At 41.9% G+C, this 22,150-nt stretch overlaps 2 protein-coding genes across 3 annotated transcripts in view; one reads left to right on the top strand and one right to left on the bottom strand.

Annotated features, from left to right (window-relative positions):
- The window catches only part of LOC145438179 (C-Maf-inducing protein-like), a 173,054-nt gene that overhangs the window by 25,473 nt on the left and 125,431 nt on the right, over positions 1-22,150 (top strand). The window lies entirely within an intron of this gene.
- Positions 306-7,979, bottom strand: LOC145438192 (1-acylglycerol-3-phosphate O-acyltransferase ABHD5-like). The gene is made up of 10 exons (XM_080315569.1): positions 7,770-7,979; positions 7,608-7,687; positions 7,405-7,541; positions 7,259-7,341; positions 7,051-7,200; positions 5,305-5,450; positions 3,465-3,579; positions 2,479-2,549; positions 2,305-2,420; positions 306-650 (listed from the first exon to the last, which is right to left on the bottom strand). Exons 1-10 carry the CDS (start codon positions 7,805-7,807, stop codon positions 561-563), a joined length of 1,026 nt encoding a protein of 341 aa, XP_080171695.1. The 5' UTR covers positions 7,808-7,979; the 3' UTR covers positions 306-560.

Genomic DNA, 22,150 nt, shown 5'->3' with positions numbered 1-22,150 from the left:
AAAATAGCGAAAAGTAAGTAAGTAGATCACAAAATATTACGAAGTAGAAGTAGCAAAATTCATATCTACTTGAGTAAGTACCAGAAGTAGAGGAAAACTACTTGAGTACTTCGAAAAAGTAGAAGTACTTCGTTACTGACCACCTCTGCTAGACTCCGACAACGGATGAGCAGTATAAAATACCCTGAGATAGAAGAGCATAGGACCTACCTCACTTCATTCTACGCGTCAGAACTCGCCACAATTACACCGTATAGTATGCTACGTAGCTGCAACAGTACCTCATATGCTCATAACAATATTAATTGCATTACGTATGCTTTCATCAAATTTTTATTGAAGTGCAAAACGTAAGCGCGTGCAGTACAGTATAGCACACTCAGGAACTTCTGCGTTGGGAATTATATATATATAAAATCTCGAAACATAATATGATTCTAAAACTTGAGGACAGGAAATGAATGATATCCGCGAGGTTGTCATTCATTTTGCATAAAAGTATTTCCGCAGTGACTGTTGTAATGGCACATTCACTTTGCAGTATATGACTTTGCGGAGAGTCAGTCAACCGAATCGCACGCGGAGTTCACGACGCTGTGAAAGCGTTCAGGCTGATCAGCGTAGATATGGTGGCCAGCTTCTTCGATCGTCTAAAAACAAATACAGCCGGTTGTTTATATATAACTCAATTCAATTCGATTTATTGCTAACAATTTCAATATTTCAATGCACATCAAAACTGCGAAACAATGAAAGAAAGAAGATGTCGAAATGACATGGAGTAGTCTTCGAAATCAGACAACCACCTGGCCTAATAGGAGATGTAAAAAAGGAGGCATGCACACTGAATGAAAAGTAAAAGAAGATAATATAAAAGGGCATGTGACAAAAAAAGGTGTCATGTGTCGGAAGGCGAGATCGATATGTCGGGACGCGGTCCGGTAAATTAGAGGACTAGCTAGTATCGATTCAGTAGAAATTGTTTGTATTTCGACTTGAATGTGGACACTGGACATGCTCGATAACTGTCGGGTAGCTGGCGAGATACTGTTCCACGAATCCGGTCCGGCATATTTGATCAAGCGATGATCTTTTTGTCTGTGATATGGTACACTGGTAGTTAGTCGACGTGGACGCGTGTGTGTCATACTTATGCACTTTTGATACCGAGGTAAAGAAGTCATTGAAGTTTTAGGGGCAGTAGCCGCAGTGGAACTGATACATAAGCTTGGCATTTTCTAGTTTCTGCAAAGCCTTTATGTTTAGGATACCGAATCTTTTGAGCATGATTTGTTGGACACTCATCCTGGTCCCTTTGGGGCCCTGGCTATCATACGAAGAAACATGGAATGGAAAAATGGAAGACTCCACTGTTTCAGAAGTCTTCAGTAGTAGTAACCTCAAGTAGCAATAGAAGTAATGCCATAATTTTCTACCCAAGCAGTTTCGAACACATGTCAAAATAACTTCAAGTAGAAATGGCAATTGAAAATATCATACAAGTACTCAAGTACGTAGTTTCAAATAGTACATTAGGTAAAACGAGTCGCATCCTGTTACTTCCGAAATTGCAGGATGCATCTTTGCGACTAACGCATATACCCATAAACCACTTTCCACTGCTACGAAATCTAAAGTCTATAACGCATTTAATTTGATAAAACAGGTATTAATCAGAAGCTACCGCGGTTCTGGTTGCGAAAATATAAATTTTATTCTGCTCGTGGCCCAATAATCCCCCCAAATCAGCCTCGAATGTTGCATTGTAGCGGATTTTGGTATTGTGACGCAACAATGCCGTCTGAGCAGCTCAGCAGCAAGAGGGCACGAGAGTGCTAAATCGTTTGCGCAACAATGACCAATACGCTTGCGGTTTGCGCTGCTTCTCACCTGCTCCCAGACGGTTGCGTCACAATACCAAACTCCGCTACAATGCAACATTCGAGGCTGATTTTGGGGGGTTCCAGGAGTACGAGAATATCAAAATTTATATTTTCGTAATTAGTACCGCGGTAGCTTTCGATTGATACCTGTTTTATCAAATTTAATGGTCGGCAAGCCGGTCAAAAATTACCTTAAAATTGCATTTGACCAAATGGAAAGTGTGACGTAGACCAATTTCACTGAGACGCGAAATTTGTTCATGTCTACACCATATAAGACACTATGATTTCACATAGATGTCAGCGAGATACCGTACCGAGCAAACGTGATACATGTTCTCAAACTCAATATTCGACCGATGATGCGTGACTCATTCTGACTATCACCATCATACAACGCCAGAAAGCATTTTCCACTTACATGAACTTCCACAGGACTGTCCGTTAGTATCTTCTTGGCATCTTCCCCCGATTTTATGTCGTTCCACGTTTCCTTACCGTATATAAAAGTGACAGGCATGCCCGAGCGCAAGTCTCCTGTACATCATGAATTTGATTACAACGCGAAAAATAGCGAACGCTTGTCACGTTTTACCTATCCGGTCTATCATTGGATATCTGGCGAATCCCATTTTCACAGTGAGGTTTTTGAATCCAATTTCGCCACTGAAAACAGAGTCAGAGTCAAGCTTTCATTTTTTAAAGAGATATGCCTACACGCTGGTAACAGTCTTTTGCAATAGTTATAACTAAGACAGCCGAAAGATCAAGATCATGGGATGTTAGATCAGAGACCGTATGTTTGGTCGTTTCGAAATCCTCATTTCTGTTCATCCCATCGCATTGTGTCTTATACATCACATTGTACATTGTGTGTCTTGAGCGGTTAAAAATATTAGAACCGCTAACGGGCGTCAAGTAATACTTTTGTAGTCGACATCAATTGAAAACAACGGCACTAGCAATTATTGACGTATTTCGTAGTTATTCGAGCTAGAGCCCACTGGTTCTCAAACTGGAGGATGTGAAAGCACATGAAGATTGGGCGCGAAGCTGCGGTCAACTGAAATGCTTTCCGCGCTATTTTCGAGTTTTCCAAATTGTAAACGTAAGAAGTGTTGCCTACATATGGTCAAGAAGAGCTGGAAGAAGTCCAAAAATCATGACTGCGTGAGTAAGAGGTATAAGTTGGCAAAACCTATTTGAATACTCCGAAAAAGTAGAAGTATACTTCGTTAATGATCACGTCTTGTACAGTCATGGACAATTGGACAATATCATTAGTTGATGTATTTTCATCGGGTCTGATGGTTATCCTTGCGCACATTTTTCCTTTCGCATCTTGTAAGGAGCCGGCGCATGTGTGGCGTCGTAGTAGAACAATACTCTTAAACTATACTTGGATTTTTATCCATCTTCTTCCACTTCTACGCTAACAGTAGTCACGCATGCATGCTTGGCAGAAGTTACATACTTCGATTACATCTGTTATTCTTACTGTAACTTTGTAGTATACACATCAATACATAACAATCGATATTCATATATAGCATCTATCTCATATTAGAATTAGATACATACCTTGGCTTCTGTGCGTTACAGTGATAGATATATTTGAATATAGGGGAAGAATCGTCTTCTGATATTTCTCCGAATTTAGCACCCAAATCCTTCCTTTTGCGCACAAGTTTCGGACCTTTGATATAAATAAAGTTGTTGAAACGCGTGACTACCAACGACATCATTAGGCTATACGTCTTACTATATACATTAACCGCCTAGCATCGAAAACTCGGATTGCACTCTCTGTACAGAACAAAATTGCTCTTAAGTCGCCCTATCCGAAAGCCATTTTGTATGCGTCTTTTATAAAAACGGTGCATTCATTTACCTGTCCTATAGTCATGATTCCCATAAATCTAAAATGTGTCATGATGATCTACAACCCAAACGTATAGATGACTGTGGCCCGCCAACGTAACCCATATAAACGCCCCGTAGTATAATTCACTACATTTGAGACTCTAATTTACTTTTCTACTACAGGCTTGTCCGGAAAAGAACTACTTGTATCGCGGTATGATGAAAGACTGCCCTTGCACTGATAAGTAGGGATGGTGTGAACGTGAGGTTCACGTTCGCGTTCTGTGTGTGAACCTCGGAAATTTAGAGGTTCGCGTTCACAACAGAACCTTGGTAGGTTCTGCACTGTGAACCTTCTGGTAAATTGTAATTTTCACTCCATTATAAGATCTTTGGCTCAAATTTATTGCATTTCAACTGCGGGCCACTCCATGCATGGTGCTGGCAGCATAAAAAATCAACGCTAAACGAGCATGCACCATGCACCTCGACAACCTTAAAAGTTTTACTTGCTTTGTTGCAAAAATTTTCTCGGAAAAACCAGCTTTTCGTTCGTGAATATTTAGTGACTCTCTGCTGTGAGCTTGACCCGCAATCACACAACATGACGAGCAAGATATACGTAGTCAGCGAATGATGCTTATTCAACCAATCAATGACATTGATATCGTCTTCTGATGTAAAAAAAACGAACGGGCGTACGGGGTCAATCTTGACTTCATATCTTTACTGCATCATTAAAACCAAATCCATGCGATTAAGGTGCTTGCTACTGCTGCATAACTTGTTGTTGTTTGTGGTATCGGTAGCGAGTATAGAAACCCGTTGTACACTCTGCTCAATATCAATGTAGCAATACTCCGACTCCGAACACATTGTCCGGTCTGGCTAAGACCGTTAAGGCGTAAGCTTATATTCCTTGGTAAGTCCTCGTCGAAATTGTTGGCAAAGCGACGGACTGTATTGATTTTATGCAATTATTATATCCTCTGATTACCGCGGTTGATACATTTAGCGACGTTTAAAACGCCAATATGTACTTCAGCATTGTGGCATTATGTGGACCGAGTCTTCGCTAGGTTTCGAGTACATTAATATAGGTTATCACTTCATTGGAAGATAGGGTTGGAATTAGCAATATGACGTCACATGACGTCACGAGGTTCACGTTCGTGTTCACACAGAACCTTTCAAAAAGGTTCGCGTTCACACGAACCTGAACCTTTCAGAGGTTCACACCATCCCTACTGATAAGCTCTTGGCGTCTTGACCGTCTGACGTCTAGTAGTGAATAAACAAAACAAATGTTTCGCAAATAATATTTGCCCGAACGATCCCAATCAACGTTCATATCTGCATCGTAGACACTATATCGGACTGTCGTTGACTTCAATTTAGGCGTGAGGATAGCAACTAGATAGGTTTAAAATTACGGGTATGAATTCTGGATACGACCAGTTCGGACTCGAAACTCGCAAACCGGTGGCATTGCTGCGGTGTAACGTAGGTCACCTCTACTCGCCAGACTGGTCGTACCGCTCAAACGAAAAGTTCTCACCAAGTGGTCCCGCCGCTCTGACGATTGATAAAGGATTGAGGGGAGACATGATTTTAATGACCGCTCGCCAGAATATCGGTATATTTCGCAGACGCTCGTGGTAATCCTGGAATCCCCACGGGTCAGCGAGGATAAGATGCTTGATTCTGAAATATACAGCTATTTTAAAGCGGTTCATTGTATACACGTATTTTGGCGGGCGTGTCGGACGTATTATCGACCAGTAAAATGATGTCAAACTGTTACCCCTGATGGCCTAATCCATACCTTTGTTTTTGATGGGATGCTTAATTATCAACGCCATATCGATAGGGCTGGGCAAAATCGAGTATAGCTGAGTGATTCGATTCTGAATCACGTAAAATGCTTCGAGTCGAGTCGAGTCGAGTAATCGAGTATCACTTATAATGACGTCACAACAGAATGTAACCTGTACCAAAGTGTACCTTTTATGCGACCACAAAGACTATAATTCCTGTTATCCATCACAATAAAGATACTTTGGTATTTTTTCGACCATACCGATTTCATTGCTCTTGGTGACAATGACTTCGGAAATGTGTTATTTCCAGAAATGTGCGTAGCTTTGTACTATATGTTTCGTATGCTACGATACGGCTACTCAAGGTTTCAAGGCTTCAACGCTGAAAATTAGTATCGAAACTATAATTCTCGTTGATAAATTAACTTTCAATGGCGCGGAGCGTGTAATTTCAGTACTCGGAAAAATCGTCTTTTACTACTCGACTCGAATCATTAAAATTATTACTAGATTCAGATTCGAGTACTCAAATCATTGTGCCCAGCCCTACATATCTCATAACATACTGTAGTAGCTCTTAAATAGCGGGTCACGACTATGTAAGAAGGCATATTACTATGCCCCCTTTGCTTTATTCGTGATGTGGTGTGAGAAATACAATAAATCTAACTGTTACGCAGAATATTCGATGATGGTTTAATATTATTAAATCGCCATTCGTGTTTCCATGGTTACAATTATTGTGATTAGAGCCCGACCGACTATAGGTTCGCCGATTATATCGATTCGATATCACACTTTGAAATAATTATCCGTATCGGCCATTGGAGGCGAGAAAGTTTTCGTGACGTCACAACATGATGATAGGAAGTCAGAAAACTATAATCCTTCACCGCTAGATTGGGAATATTGCTATATTTCATATAGCTGACACTTTCAAGGTGTCCAGATGCAGCCTTCCTAGCTTATTTCAAGTATGACAATGGCTGCATAGCTGTTGAAATGAATGCTCTGAAATTTCGAAAATGCGCCTTTTGAGGTAGATTCCACCTTATTTTCATATCGGCCGGATATATCGGTGTTATCGGTGAAGGTGTTAGATATCGGCTTTATCGGTATCGGCCCAAAAATCCAACATCGGTCGGGCTCTAATTGTGATCCGATTCATTTCTGGCGTAGATATCAATGTATGCTTTGAAACAACATTGATTGGAATCAGCCGTTCCATGGGCTTAATCAACGCCTTTCGCAATAATCTTTGTACGCACAGTTACACACCTCTACATTGGTCACAAATGACTGGGCACGAATAATACATATCGTAGTCAACTTCCGACAATGTCGATATGATCTCCAGGCTAAGCGCACAAAATAGGAAACAATGTTTGCTTACAGCAAACAGATATTGCCTTTCCAGTCGTAAGACCAATCCTTCAGATCTGTATTGAACCGGGTAATGATTTACCCAGTCGTTATAGGCCTACCTGTCAGGTTGTCTCAACGCGTAGCTGGTCACAAGAAAACCTCCAAAGCTGTGTCCTAATAAAACCATTTCTTCGATACCAACCGCTTTCCGCCAATGCTCTATCGATTCTACAAACTGGTTTTCGGAAATTTGGGCGTCTTTTTCGAATCTGAAAGTATTTTCAAATTGATATCGTTGCAAGCTATTTGGATGCAAAAGCGTATTACTTGGGACGACTGCTTTTTCCGAATCCCAGTAAATCTATAGCGTACACAGGTCTTTCTTTGGATATGTGGTCGAAATTAAGTGCCTGCGATCATATTGTATCATATCGTTTTCCGTTTGGTTGCCAAATAAAATGATGTATTCATACCCAAATTCCAACTCCACCCGCAAATCCATGTATTATAACTAGCGGGGTCTTCGTGCTCTGCTTATTGAAAACCAAAGTCCAAATTTTATTACCGTCCGGTAATTCGACGAACAGCTTTTCGTAAGAGCTTTGAACAGCTGTTATAGGGAAAACACAAAATTAGTAAGTCTTTAATAGTCAATCCAATGCAGATAGTATCACACCAGATAACATAACATCTTCTGCTTTCTCCAGGGAACTTTTTGACGTTGGTTTCCACCTAACCCTCATGGTTGACCGACGCCTGTTCAAAAGTAACAGTGAGTGTTCCTTTGAACTTCGCAAAGAACACAACTTTTAGGCTGGTCACTATACTCATTACTCACGTGTCTGTTCTAGATATCTGTTGATTAGGGTCCGACATTACTAAGAGCTAGATTCCTTGCACTGCTACAGCAACAGATAAGGCTAAATGTAGGTTATTCTTTGCCGTGAGCCCGTTTCAATGTTACATTACGTAAGTGGGTAGTCGGCACGCGCGCACGCGACTATTCACAATCTTGTACGTTTCACGTCAGAACGTGACTAAGCAAAAATTCATTCACAGGCAAAAGGCTAAAGCGAATGAATGTGCTTTCGCCACGAGCCTATTCTCTTCAGTAACGGTTTGCGGCTGTCACGGGATTCGCATCATCGTTCCCGACCATGGACCGCCTCAAAATATTCAGATTCAGTAAATTTCCCACTACGAAAACAGAGGTGGTCAAAGTAGTCAATAAAGCTACTCAAGTAGAAGTAGAAGTAGCGACGAAAAAATCTACTCAAGTACGAGTAGAAGTACTTTTCACATGAGCAACCTAAAACTACTTGAAGTAGAAGTAGAAATGACCGACTTCAAATCTACTCAAGTAAGTAAGTAGTTGTTTGTTTGTTTTGGGGTATTCATGGTGTTTGTCGACTACGATGGTCATTTACACCAGGCCGATATTCTTTTTTATTTTCCGTAACTGCCGACTTATAGCACGGCCCACCTCTAGGATTTTGTAAGACACCGCTGACGCGGATGAGGTGGCGAGGAGGAGAGTAAGTAGTTGTGAAAACGATCGTAATTCGTTTGCATGGACTGTCAAAAGCTGCAAATGAAGCTATGCGAAAGGTGTAGAGAGCTTGATTCATATTGATGCATACCATAGGAGGTGTCACTTTTCGACATAATTATTCGTCCACATCATGGGATGTAAATGATAGTATTGATATGGAAATGCGATATTAATCCTTTGTTTACTGGAACACCCCGTTTTAGAGAATATCATGGCATGGCGCCCTCCCCCATATTATATGGCCCCTAGTTCAGTCGAAGAGCAATACGGAGAAGTTGTATCAGATACGGCTTTAACACTTTGCGTGATTAAAAATATGGCAGATCGTAAAAATGCCATATAGTGTATAGCTTTATTTTCGGAAAAATAAGGCATTATTACACTTGCTTTTATACTTTAACACGTATGTTCTCCAGACAAAAGAAGTGAAACTATAGTTAGAACTCCGTATAATACACGTAATTGAGAGAAAAATACAAATACTACTTCTAAAAATCGGAAAATATATTTCATGTCTTTTGTCCAGAAAGTTGCAACGGTGGTCTGCTAAAACAAGTCTAACGTTAAAAAAGTCAAAGTCCACTTTTCCAGATTAGGACACGTCATGGGCTGCTAGGTATAATAGGCAAATGCTAGATTGCGAAACGGTAGTTTCAAACGTTATGGGTGCCATACTTACGGTGATGAAATATTTGATATAGGCGACAATGCGGTGTGAACGGAACCATATATATATCGACTTTCAATTAAATAATTAAATAAAAGGGCAAATGAAAACAGGAAACAAAAGAACATCAAGATAATCCGTTTTGGGCCCTTGTTAAGCGCCTCCAGCGTGGGCGGTCGTGGGCGTCTTCGAGCGAAAGCCCTCGTTGCGCTAGCTCGGTCTCTATTGTCGAGCGCCATGTGGTTCTATTCCAGCCACCTCTGCACCATGGCTCCGTCGGAATATGGTTGATGATGGCGGCGGCTGGTTGATCGTCTTGATGCCGCACTAGATGACCGATTAGGCGGAAGCGTCGTTGAGCAGCCAGCAATCGGCATGGGACCGTTTTTGTAAGTTTGCGCAGAGCATTGGTGGATATGTGCTCCGGGTGGTGGATGCCGAGTGCGTAGCGGAGGAGTGCATCGTAGTTGGCGTTGAGTGTCTTAGTCAGCTTTTCTGTCAGCGTGAGTGCTTCTATTCCGTAGAGAAGAACCTGCTCGACAGTGGCACGGAAAATGCGGGTCTTGAGCTGGGGTGAGGCACTTGAGTGGAAGGGGTAATGTAGCCGTCTTGCCGCGCCCCAGGCCTTTGCTCGCCTCGCCTTCAGTTCTTTTCCAGAGTCCGCGACGTCAATACCGAGGTATATAAAACTCTTGACATTCTTGAGCCTGACTTCTCCCAGTTGAATTGGTGTCGCGTTCTCCGACAGAGCTGGTATGGCCAGAACCTCAGTCTTCTTGGCATTGATCTGGAGGCCAATAAGAGCGGCGGCGGCCTCTAGTTGGTTGATGAGGCGCTGTGCCGATGCGGGATTCGGGGCAAGCAAAGCGAGGTCGTCTGCGTAGGCAAGAATACCTACGTGGATAGCCTCGCGAGTCTTACGCGTACGCGTTCCTTGCCGTGGCCGCCATTCAAAGAAGTCCGAGTTGTCCGGGAAGGCCGTTCGTAGCACGAAGTCAAGGATTATCACGAACAAGAATGGTGCCAAGGTGTCACCTTGAAGCACGCCAACCGAAGTGGTAAAATCTCCGCTTGGACCGTCGTCTGTTCGGACTCGCGCTCGTGTGTCAATGTAGAGGGCTATAATGGCGTTCCTTATCACCTCAGGAATTCCATAGAATCTGAGGATCTTCGCCATGGCTGGGCGCGAGACCGAGTCGAAGGCTTTTGCAAAGTCAACAAAGACAGCCACAACATTCTTTTTGTGTGAGCGGCAGGTGTCAAACTGTCAATGATTGTGCGCAGTGCCAGGACATGCTCTGTTGTACCGCGGATGGTCGAAATCCATTCTGGACATTCAGGAGCTTGGTATAGACACTTGCTCACGTATGCGAAGCAGCACTCGGTCGAACAGCTTAACCGCGGTCTGCATGAGGGGGATGCCTCTGTAACTCGCTGGGTCACTCGCTGCGCCTTTCTTGTATATAGGCACGATTTCGCTCTCGAGCCACTCGGGCGGCACCGGGCCGCCTTTGGGGACACCGTTCATGACGTCGAGGAGCAAAGGTGCAACACCCGAGGTGTACGCAGCCGTTGGGATGCCGTCCGATGCCTTGAATTGTGGTACATCACGCATGGCTATCCCGAGCTCAGCTAGCGTGATCAGGTTTGTATCGATCGCGAGAGGAATTGCTGCTAATGAAGGCGGTGCAACGAGTACATCGATGTCGGGCGCAGGTGTAGATAAGAGGGTCTCGAAGTGTGATGCGACGTCTTGCGTACAGGCCTTCACGAGGGTCCTCTTGAAGCTAACTAGTTCACCGATGGCTTTCCAGGCTGCTCTTGACCGGCCTGCTTCTAACTCGTTCTCCACGGAAAGAGCAATAGCTTCAACTCGTTCCTTGCGAGCAGCGTTGTAAACGTTAGTTAGGTGCAGAGCGGCCTCGTTAGCATCGCTATGTGCGTCCAGTGTTCCAGAGGTGTACGCGGCACGTCTGAGAGTCTTGAGGTTCTGGCGTGCACTGAGCACCGCTGGGTCGGATTCCCAGGCTAGTTTTGGCCGTGGCATGCTATGTGCCTCACTGAGCGTTTCATGGGCTGCATTCTTGACTGCTGTCGTAAGTGGCGCAAAGGCTGTCGGTATAGTATTTTGGATTTCGAGGGCGTCGAGTGTGCGCATGGTAAAGTCTTTCATCTTATTTGCGTCCTTGAGATCAAGCCAATTTGGTAGGGGCTCTTTCGGTGTAGGCTTCGGGACGAACGGTAGGCGTTCACGAAGCGTGGCCAACACCATGCGATGGTCACTCCTCATCGTTAGCATGCGCACCGTTCGGCAGTTCGTGAAGTGGCGCCGTGCGGGAACGGAACCACGCAACCCGGTATCTAAATTATATTCAGCGATACTTTCGTTAAAACATATTTGTCACTCCATATCTACTGTGCGCGGGACGCAACAAAAATTTTGGGTATTACATGACTATTATGATAATTAAATATTGGTACTACGTAAAAACAGCCCCGAAATTCCTTAGGCTATCTTTCTTCTTATGGGAATAAACTACTTCTACTTGACAAACTGAAAATAGCGAAAATTAAGTAAGTAGTTCACAAAATATTACGAAGTAGAAGTAGAAGTAGCGAAAAAAAAAGATCTACTTGAGTAAGTACCAGAAGTAGAGGAAAACTACTTGAGTACTTCGAAAAAGTAGAAGTACTTCGTTACTGACCACCTCTGTACGAAAATGGTAAGAGAGTTTTACATGTTCAAGTGACTCGATTCTACAGAACTACCGACATATATCACTTGATTTCCACCGCTTATTGTTACTTTCAATTCAGTGTACAATACAATATAGGCTACACACCTCTTATTTGCATATTCTAGTTCTAGGCCGAGGGGGGTGTCTAGTTGAAAGAGTCCTCCAAGTCGTTTTGAGTCCAGGCTATTTTTTCATTTTGTGGCTACCTTGTGGTGTTTTCGTCTTGTAATTATCAAATTATTAATAAAATGAGCTGAACCAAACCGTATGGAAATACTGTACCAATGATTTCCTGGCACTTCGCATGGGCAGGAGCTAGGGTGTGGGCAAAATCGAGTACCTGAGTGATTCGATTCTGAATCACGTATTATGCTTCGAGCATAGTCAATTATTCGAGTATCACTCATTATGACGTCACAACAAAATGTAAGATGTCAAAGTTCAAATATGTACCTTTTATGCCACCACAAAGAACATAATGCCTGTTATCCATCACATTAAAGATGCTTAGGTATTTTTTCGACTCTACCGATTTCATTGCACTTTGCGACAATGTTGCAGGAGGATCATAACTTCGGAAATGTTTGTCCAGTAACGGACGTATCTTTGTACTATATGTTGTGTATGCTGCAATACGGCCAATCATGGTTTCAAGGCTTCCGCAGTGGAAAATAGTATCGAGGCCATATTTATCGTTGATAAATAACTTTCAGTAGCCAGGAGCGTATAATTTCAATACTCGAAAAAATCCTATTTTGCTACTCGACTCGAATCATTAAAATAATTACTCAATTCAGATTCGAGTACTCGAATCATTGTGCCCAGTCCTAGCAGGGGCACAGAAAATATTATTGGTAACCGACTATACTGTAAGGCCAGACAAAATCTGTGCTCGCACCGAGTGCAGCATCACGTGCTGATTCGCTCAAGAGACTTCAGAGATATCAGGAATCTGGTGATGTGTTTAGAGCAGGGGTCACCTACCTTTTTGCAATCAAGAGCTACTCTTCTTGGGTACTGATTGAAGCGAAGGGCTACCATTTACTCCCGTCGTTTACCCGTAAAATATTGTTTCTATATCAGTCAGTGTGAAGCCTGGCATTGCATGCTATCAACTGGTTCGCTGTACTCTGGTATGTACCTTGACACTGCAACTCTGATTGAGTGTTCCAGATGTGCATTAGTGAGGTGTGTTCTGTGTTTGTTTTTGATGAAGTTCATGTCCGAAAATGCTGATTCACAATGAGAAGTTGAACCAAACACGCTTGCAACTAGAGATGCTGTGAACGTGAGGTTCACGTTCGCGTTCTGTGTGTGAACCAGACATGGGGTGATTACTTCACGAATGTAATCGATTGCGATTACGATTACTTGTGAATACCGCGATTACGATTACGATTACAATTATAGCAAAATCAGGAAGTAGTCGATTACGATTACGATTACATTTCAAAAGTAATCACGATTACTCACGATTGCATTTGTTTTGCTTCTTAGAACTAATTTCAGAAGAGTATTGGAAGACAATATAAGGCTTGCGATGAAAAGGTCTAATGAGATAACAACTTTCTTTATATATCCTACGTCATTTGCTTGTTACGTCATAATATACCAATTGCCCAAGTTTATGCAGGACTATTCGTCGCACCCAACGATTTGCATTCTTGCCAGGTCCGTAACTGCCACACCCCAAACTCCCCAATAGGACCGGGAGCGAGCGGTAAGGGGACTCAAAAGTATTTCGTAAAACAACATAAATTATCATCAAGTATTTTCAAGAGAGTTAATTAACTTGAAAATTTTCTTCGAGCTTCGGGATTAAATTTCTCTAAATAGCTTGATTTTGGAATGCATACCTATCCCCTCAGGAAAAAAAAGCATGCATAATTTATAGGACTAGGCATTTCGGTGGCGGTCATTACCCCGCCACGACACACCAAAAGACGTTTGCAATTTCGGCCAACATGCAACTCCACAAAGTGTGCTACCAACGAATGACCTTGGCCAAAACTTTGGGTATGTGTCAATTGTCAGTAGCCGCGCTCTGTGGGCGTGGCGAATAGTCCGGTCCTTCCAATCTGAGCCCCATTAATGCAAATGCCAACCGAGGCACTCACAGAGGAATGAAAGCGTGACAATTTGTGTGTGCGTCTCACGAAAGTTTTTCTTTTAGTCTGCTACGTTTGGGCGACTACATCAGTATCTTTTGATAAATGACGTGAGGTCACGAATTAACAACATACAATGAAGTAATTATAACAACATACCAGATGCTATAATTAGGAATTACGTGCCCCCAGCACTACCGGTAAATATGAATGAATAGCAATATAATCCAATTACCAATTTTATTGACGAAATTCGGTCATCAACATGAAAACTGACCATCCTATGGAGCCCCAATACCCAGGGTTGTAATGACTCGAGTCGTGATTTTTTGGTGACTAGACTTGACTCGAGTCATTTTTTCAAATACGTAAATTGACTCGACTCGAGTCAATTTTTGTATTGACTCGACTTGTACTCGAGTCATTTTGCATGACTCGAACCAACTCACATGACTCGAAACTAGAACGGCCAAGATAGACATTCCATGTAACTTCGACGAATAGTAAAGTGACCACATTATTTGTATTTCGTCTATCAGTCCTGATACTTGGAAATAGGGCCATAAACTGTGAAAAATAATGAAAATTACTATATTATGAATACGAGCCATTATATATCACTCGAGCAGAGATGAAAAAATTGGGTTGAACCGGATTGATCTGAAAACTGATCTGTGAACATAACGACTTGCACTCGTACTCAGTCAAACACTATGATTCAGACTCGACCCTATACTAACTGACTTGGACTCGGACGTGACTCGGGGGTGAATTGAAAATGACTCGACTTGACTCGAGTCAAAACTATCAAAGTGAGATTGACTTGTGACTCGGAACATTGTGATTTGGTTACAACCCTACCAATACCAACGTTTGGAGTGGATGACGAATTACTGTTTTGGTCCTGATTGTACCTACAACCCACGCTAACATGGTGTATAAGCGGATGGCTATATGGCGACATGTATAAATGTAGAGTGAAGAATTGTGAAATAACGGTTGGCGCCCGTTTCAAGTAGAGTCATATGAGACATGGCCTACTAGTAGAGAATAAACTGAGAATAAGATAAAGTGAACTTAAAATTCTACCTTCCACTTAATACAGATACTGCAAGCTGCCGTTACGAGAAACGGCAATGAACGGCTCGGTTATGATATATATATCAGCAGCTGTTGATTTAAACCATCGTAATGTGTTTTATTTGACGAGTACAAAATTTCAAATCTTTGTCCGGTGTACGTACAAATACATACGTATACTACATACATAGGCCTACTGCTCGCCAAGCAGCAACGGTCAAACTGCTTCTAAGCATAACCAAACATCAATACATAAGTTACTATTTGAAACTAGGCAGACTGGTGATTATTATCTTGCTGCGAGGTAGTGGCGTCTGGAGTGTAATGATAACCTGATATACAACATGGCTTACGCTGTTCCAACAATCACACAGCAATGTACAATTGTACATCAAATATATATTTACTACGTATGGATACTTCTTTCGCAAGGACGAGCAACGCTAATACTTCTGACGTAATAATGAGCAGTGGCGTTTGAAAATCAACCGTTTTGCGCTATCAATAACCTGATATAATATCTCTTCCTTGTTCACGAATGTTCGGTTATGTCATATTCATTGCACAAATAAAAAGTAATCGTTGATTCACAAAGAAATCGATTAGATATGTGAAGTGGTCGATTACGATTACGATTACTTTGGATTTTTTTCGAATGTAATCGATTGCGATTTCGTTTACATGAAAATGCTGTAATCGTCGTAATCGATTACGATTACTAATCGCGATTACCCCATGTCTGGTGTGAATCTCAGAAATTTAGAGGTTCACGTTCACAAACGAACCTTGGTAGGTTCTGCACTGTGAACCTTTTTCATATATTACAATTTTCACTTCATTATAACATATTTGGTTGGAATTTATTGCATTTCAACAGCGGGCCACTATGCATGGCGCTGGCAGCATAAAAATAATCAACACTAAACGAGCATGCACCTTGACAATCTCAAAAATTTGACTTGCTAGAAATGTTTACCCTAATATTTAGTGACTCTTTGTTGTGAGCTTCACCCGCAATCACACAACATCAAGAGCGAAATCCACTACCTGTATAGGTAGTCAGCGAATGATGCATATTCAACCAAACAATGAAATTGATATCGTGGTCTGGATTAGGATTAGAGTTTTTTTCTGAACGGATTAAGATTTGGATTGGATTTGCCGATTTTCTGGGAGATTGATATGTCTTGTGGCGAATGGCGAAAAACTTTATTCAGATCAGTTATTAAGACTGGCGAAGAAGGTTTTGAGGTCATCAGGGTCTCCTTCAATAACTGGAAGGAACTCGATCTGTGCGCGCTGTTTTGCATCATTACCATTGATTCTCTTAATCCAGCCATTCCAGTTGGAATGATGAAACTCAGGATCGTTGGCTTTATTAACCCAAACCGCTGCTCATAGTGTGTTACCTGGATAGATGAGCGTCTGATCCAATCTGATGCATATGCCAAGGATCAGTAATTATGGTGAAACAGCGACGAACCATTCAGTAACAATTGACAATGAACTCACACAAGGCCGTGCTGGATTCATAGCCGCTTTTTTACTTCGGTACAATTGCGTCCATCTTATAGAACGGAATGATACAGAAAATACCGTTTTAGACCTTGCTGCAGGGCTTAGAACTGTATTTAAGGAATTACTGAACTGGTTTTAAGCCTATATATGTGTGTGTTACCCAGTATTACAGTAGCCTATACAGAATTTCTTGAATGGTTCGGTATCGAATTACTGAACCGTGTACTTATGAGTAGATAACTATGCCCTCAGTGCCATACTTTTACATATATTTCCACAAAACAGCCTGTAGTAAAATGTACCATTATTAACCCCATCCTTGGTTACTTATAGCCGATAAAAATATTTTTTTCAATTTTTTTTAATTTTTTCAAAGTTGTCAAATTCAACAGCTTTTTTCTGGGTTTCCCACAAGAGTTGAACTTCAACATTTCAAACCATGTTATAAGAGACCTTGACAGACATATTGGTGAAGAAATTGTTTGGTAACAATATAGTTCACAGATTTGTGAAATATTTCATAAAATGCCCTTACTAATTGAGAAAGTTGTTGTTATCTCATTAGGCCTTTCCGACGCAATCTTTATATTTTCTTCGCTATATCTTGTAAGATTATTTCTAAGAAGTAAAATAAATGTAATCGTGAGTAATCGTGATTACTTTTCCAATGTAATCGTAATCGTAATCGACTACTTCCTGATTTTGCTGTAATCGTAATCGTAATCGCGTGATTCAGAAGTAATCGTAATCGCAATCGATTACATTCATGAAGTAATCACCCCATGTCTGATCAGGACATAGAGATTCCAAATCCGCTCATCTCTAAGGCGTACACTTATACTATACACCCTTGCAAGTCCTCGTCGAAATTGTTAGCGAAGCGACTGAAGACAAGATATTGATTTTATGGGATTAATATATCATTTTATTGCTCCAGTTGATACATTTGGCGACGTTTAAAACGTCAATGGCTACTTCAGCATTGTGGCATTATGTGGCCCGAGTCGTCGCTAGGTATCGTCCATAATATACATTAATATAGGCTATCACTTCACTGAAATGTAGGGTCGGAATTAGCGATATGACGTCAAATGACGTCATGAGGTTCACGTTCGCGTTCACACAGAACCTTACTAAAGGTTCGCGTTCACAGGAACCTGAACCTTTCAGAGGTTCACACCATCCCTACTTGCAACCTTCATAGCTGGTGGGCATACACTACTGTACTTTTCCGTGTCAACAAGGCACCGAAAGTTTGCTGCAGCCTGGTGGTGGTGGGCTTTGAGGTGGAGGTCATTTTACAGTGTTATAATTTTAATCTCCAATTGTTCAGCATCCAGACATAACAGATTTCATTATACCGGACAGCAGCAACGATTCTAAAAAGTTTGAAACATGGTACTAAACTGCGATGAATGTAAGAGAAACAAACTGTGTCAAAAGATATTGAAAATCTGCTTGTACTCCATGGCTATCGGCTACCGAATAGTAGGCTAATGTTGTTTGCTACTTCGGCATTGTCCTGGACGTCGAGATACCATAACACAGTGGTCGGAAACCTATGGCTCTTTTTGGTATAAGATATAGCTCTTCGACATATTTTTCATTTTGTACTTAATTTTATCGTTATTGCAGCAAATTGTTAATAAATTTTTTTAACGGCCAGAATAATTATTCTTGTGGCATAAACATGTATTTGAGAGGTCAAGGCAGTGTTGTATCCAGGGTTAGGGCTCGGAACTCGGAACCCGTTACAAAATCTTCAAATTTAAGCTGCTGCAGGGCCAGCAACCAACATCTCTCGCCCGGCATCGCATGCTAAAGCCACATCACAACTAAAACAAAGTATGCATATTGAAATACACAGACTTATACCGCCGCTAGCACCACTGTTATAGCGGTTTATAATGTATTCAATGGGCCAACTATCGTATTATGGCCGATTCCATTGCTTGCGAATAAAGGTGTTGCTACAATAGCGCTCCCAAGATCCGTAATATACGATTTATGTAGGCCTATATCAGGGCCGGGCAACATACGGTCCGCGGACAGTTTCCCGTCTTACATGATAATGTGGCCCGCGGCCCCAGTCTGACGAGATTCCCCACTAATTGATTAAACGTCAAATTTTAGTGACTGTATGTCATGATATATACGTGTGTGCGCAGCGTGCAAGAGTAGAGCTTACGCGTAAGTTTGTCGAAGCGAGAAGACTTGCATTTATCGGCATTTACCATGTACTAAACCCTAATGTAGCCTATAGATATATTCGTAAATTCCGGGTACCGGTCTTATCGAACGCCTTTAAATCTTAATTAAGTTTTGCGCCATAGTGTCCTATATGGTTTGGACACAAGCTAATCTCACGGCTCAGTGAAATTGGTCTACGTCACACTTTCCATTAGGCTTAAGGCAATTTAACGGTGATTTTTGACCGGCTTGCCGAGCATTAAATTTGATAAAACCGGTGTCCATCGAAAGCTATACCACGGTACTGATTGCGAAAATGTCAATTTTATTCTTCTAGTGACGCTTGACTGGACTAATTTCACTGAACCGCGAGATTTGCTTGTGTCCACACCATATAGGACACTATGATTGCACCGTGTGTTAATTGATCATGATCAGATGATCACTGATCACCAGACATGGCGGCGCCTGTATGACAATGCTGTTCTCAAATCCACATTGTTGTCGTTATTATCGTCGAGAAATGGCTTTGAAGTGACATGGCTGTCGTTAAAATACATTCATTAAATACGATTTATTTCGTGTGTATATGGGCGAATACTGTATCGATTCTAGAATCCGGCCCGTCAAGTACATAATTTACCTGTATCCGGCCCGCCGACTGGAGAAGTTGCCCGCCCCTGGCCTATATGCTTGGTGAATAATCAAGTATTAAAGTGAAAAACATGGTTATGGATTTGTTGATAACAGTTTGGTCAAACAGAATCCGGCCCGCGAACCAAGTTGAGTTTGACACCCCTGACATAGAATATCGACCTGTTGTAAATATATAGTGCAGTCGAAAACACCATAAAGGCCGCAAACAGCGCAGGCTGTGTAAGTAGCTATCACGTACTACAATTAAAGGCAGTTGCATGGATGGAAGATACATGACAGCTGCATTAGTAATGTAATGTATATGCTGCGCATTACGCATCTGCCGTCTCAGCAATTCACACAACACGGTCGGTTTCCGAAATCGATAGCTCGTTTCACTGTGCTGGGATTGCCCGATTGTTCGCGAATAGTGAGTGAGGCAGATTCGATTCTGCCGGGCTATTGTTTATCTGCGCTGCTATTGTACGCATTAATGCCGAATTTCTTATTCCTTGGCGATTTTGAGGGGGTTCCGATGGTCTACGATTATTAATATTCGGATTTTGGGAATCGGTGTGAAAATAGCATTTGATTCATACCAGTTCTGAGCTGTTTATGACGAATTGCATTGTCGCAGGTGAGGCACGACCCGCCCGTATGCCTACGTCATCTGAGCCTAACCTCTCCTTTCGCGTTGTATTTTTGAACATTAAATATGAAAATTTGTGCTGTTCGATGACAAAAATCTTAAAATTTAGTTATTCATGAACATCGGCGGTAAATACCAATAATCATTGAATGTGTCATGATTTTCTTTTACTCATCCTGGCGACAGGTGAGACACTGCCTCACTTGCCTCCCGTGACCGCACGTCACTCACTGGTGGGGACGTTTGTTATGTTGTTCCAATTATAGATGTGTAACTTTCAATGCGGCATCTCGTTCAGCTAAAATAGTTGCTGTTTAGAATACCTACCTGGCATTTGCGGCAGACAAACCATGCAATGACAACAGTAGTTTAGGCCTTAGGGTATGAAAATTACATTCAGACCAAAATCGAAAAGCACCTCTCAAGCGGTTGAGAGTCAGTACTTCATTTGATTCACATGATGATAACTTCAGCTTACCGCATTTGTTGGATTACGAACGAATAACGAATAACGAAATCCAAGAACTAGCAGCAACGAACTGAGATTGCAATTGTTTTCGTCTCGTCCTTGAGCATGAAGCGGTCTGGAAAAAGATTCGCAACTTTCGCAATCGTTAAACGGGACTATAGAAACGATCCTATGACGTGACATGATTATGAACGCACTGAGCTATACGGTAAATCCGTATTTATCTATGGTTGTGATCGGCCTTATCCTTGTGAAACTAAATAATCAGTTTATCAAACATATTTGTGGATTTTGGGGATACTATGCAAGTGACCTTATATCGCAGCAGTATCGTGATTGTGATTACACTGACTTATATAGCACATAGGGTTAGTTCGGATATCAATAATTTTCACTATCTGGATAACGGATATATCAGTATATTTGGAATTGATCTAACCGGTTAACCGGATAATAACTGCTAAGTGAAATAATCGATTTCACGAGGTTTGCATGAAAATGGATCGTAAAATCATTAAATAGTGTTATTGTAGATCCACGTACACGCACGGTTCGAGCGAATAAAAGAAAAATCACGGAACTTTATTGTTCACTGCTTCTGCAACGCCCGCTTTATAAAGCACAATGCATCAATTGTGGAATCCTGTAGACAGAACCGGAGTTTTGTTACAAAGAGTCCACATGCACTGAATGCTCTTTCTGCTTCCACAGAAGTGGGATGAATAGTAAGCAGCGCTTCGTAGAGAGTCTAAAGCAGTGGTTCTTAACCTTTTTTCCTCCAGCGCCCCCTTTCAAAAATTATCGTGCTCCAGCGCCCCCCAACCTCATATTGTAAGGAATGTAATAAAGACAATGAGTAAGAGGGAGGGCCGTAACAGCACTTCGTCAAACCCCCTAAAAACGATTGCCTTGCGCACCCATAGCGTGATAAACCAAACTCCTGAGGGCTTCGCCCCCAAGAACCCCATGACGTGATTTCGATGGTCAGCAAAGTTTGTGTAGCCTGGTCGCCCTAGGTACCAAAACTTTCTATAATGCTTGAATGAATAGGTGGTATTTACATATATAAGTCGCTATAAACTCTTTATCCTCTGAGCCCACGTAATCAGATTTACCAGTAGCGCTGAGTGAGCTGTTGTATAGGAAAATAAAGGACACGTAATTAATAATTAAACATATTCAGGCGTGCCTGTAGGTACAATTAATTCGTTACCAGGGCCGTAACAGCACTTCGTCAGCTCCCCCCCCCCCCCCCCAAAAAAAAATAACGTTGGTCTTGAGCCCCCCATCGGGTGATAAACCAAACTTCCGGGGGGCTTCACCCCCAGACCCCCATTCGGCTGTCCGCTATTTGCTGATACTAGTCATCTACATCGGGGGTCCATTTACTGAGGCAGCTATTCTCGCCTAGACGCGCGAAGCGCGAAAAATTTCACCAATTAATGATTGAATTGGTCAATATGATCGGGAATTGCATGAATATTGAGATCAATTTTTATCCTCTTTCTGCTCACGTAAACAGATTTACCGGTAAATCTGAGTGATGTGTGATTGAAAAGGTGGGACCCCTCAATAATAATTATACATCTTCGGGCGTATACCCGTTGGCAGG

Source organism: Botryllus schlosseri, chromosome 4 (genome assembly GCF_051294905.1).
Source record: "Botryllus schlosseri isolate E-star chromosome 4, Bs_hap1, whole genome shotgun sequence".
NCBI classification, from domain to species: Eukaryota; Metazoa; Chordata; class Ascidiacea; order Stolidobranchia; family Styelidae; genus Botryllus; species Botryllus schlosseri.
The sequence above is the reverse complement of the archived record's forward strand: the minus strand, read 5'-3'. Positions and strand labels throughout refer to the sequence as shown.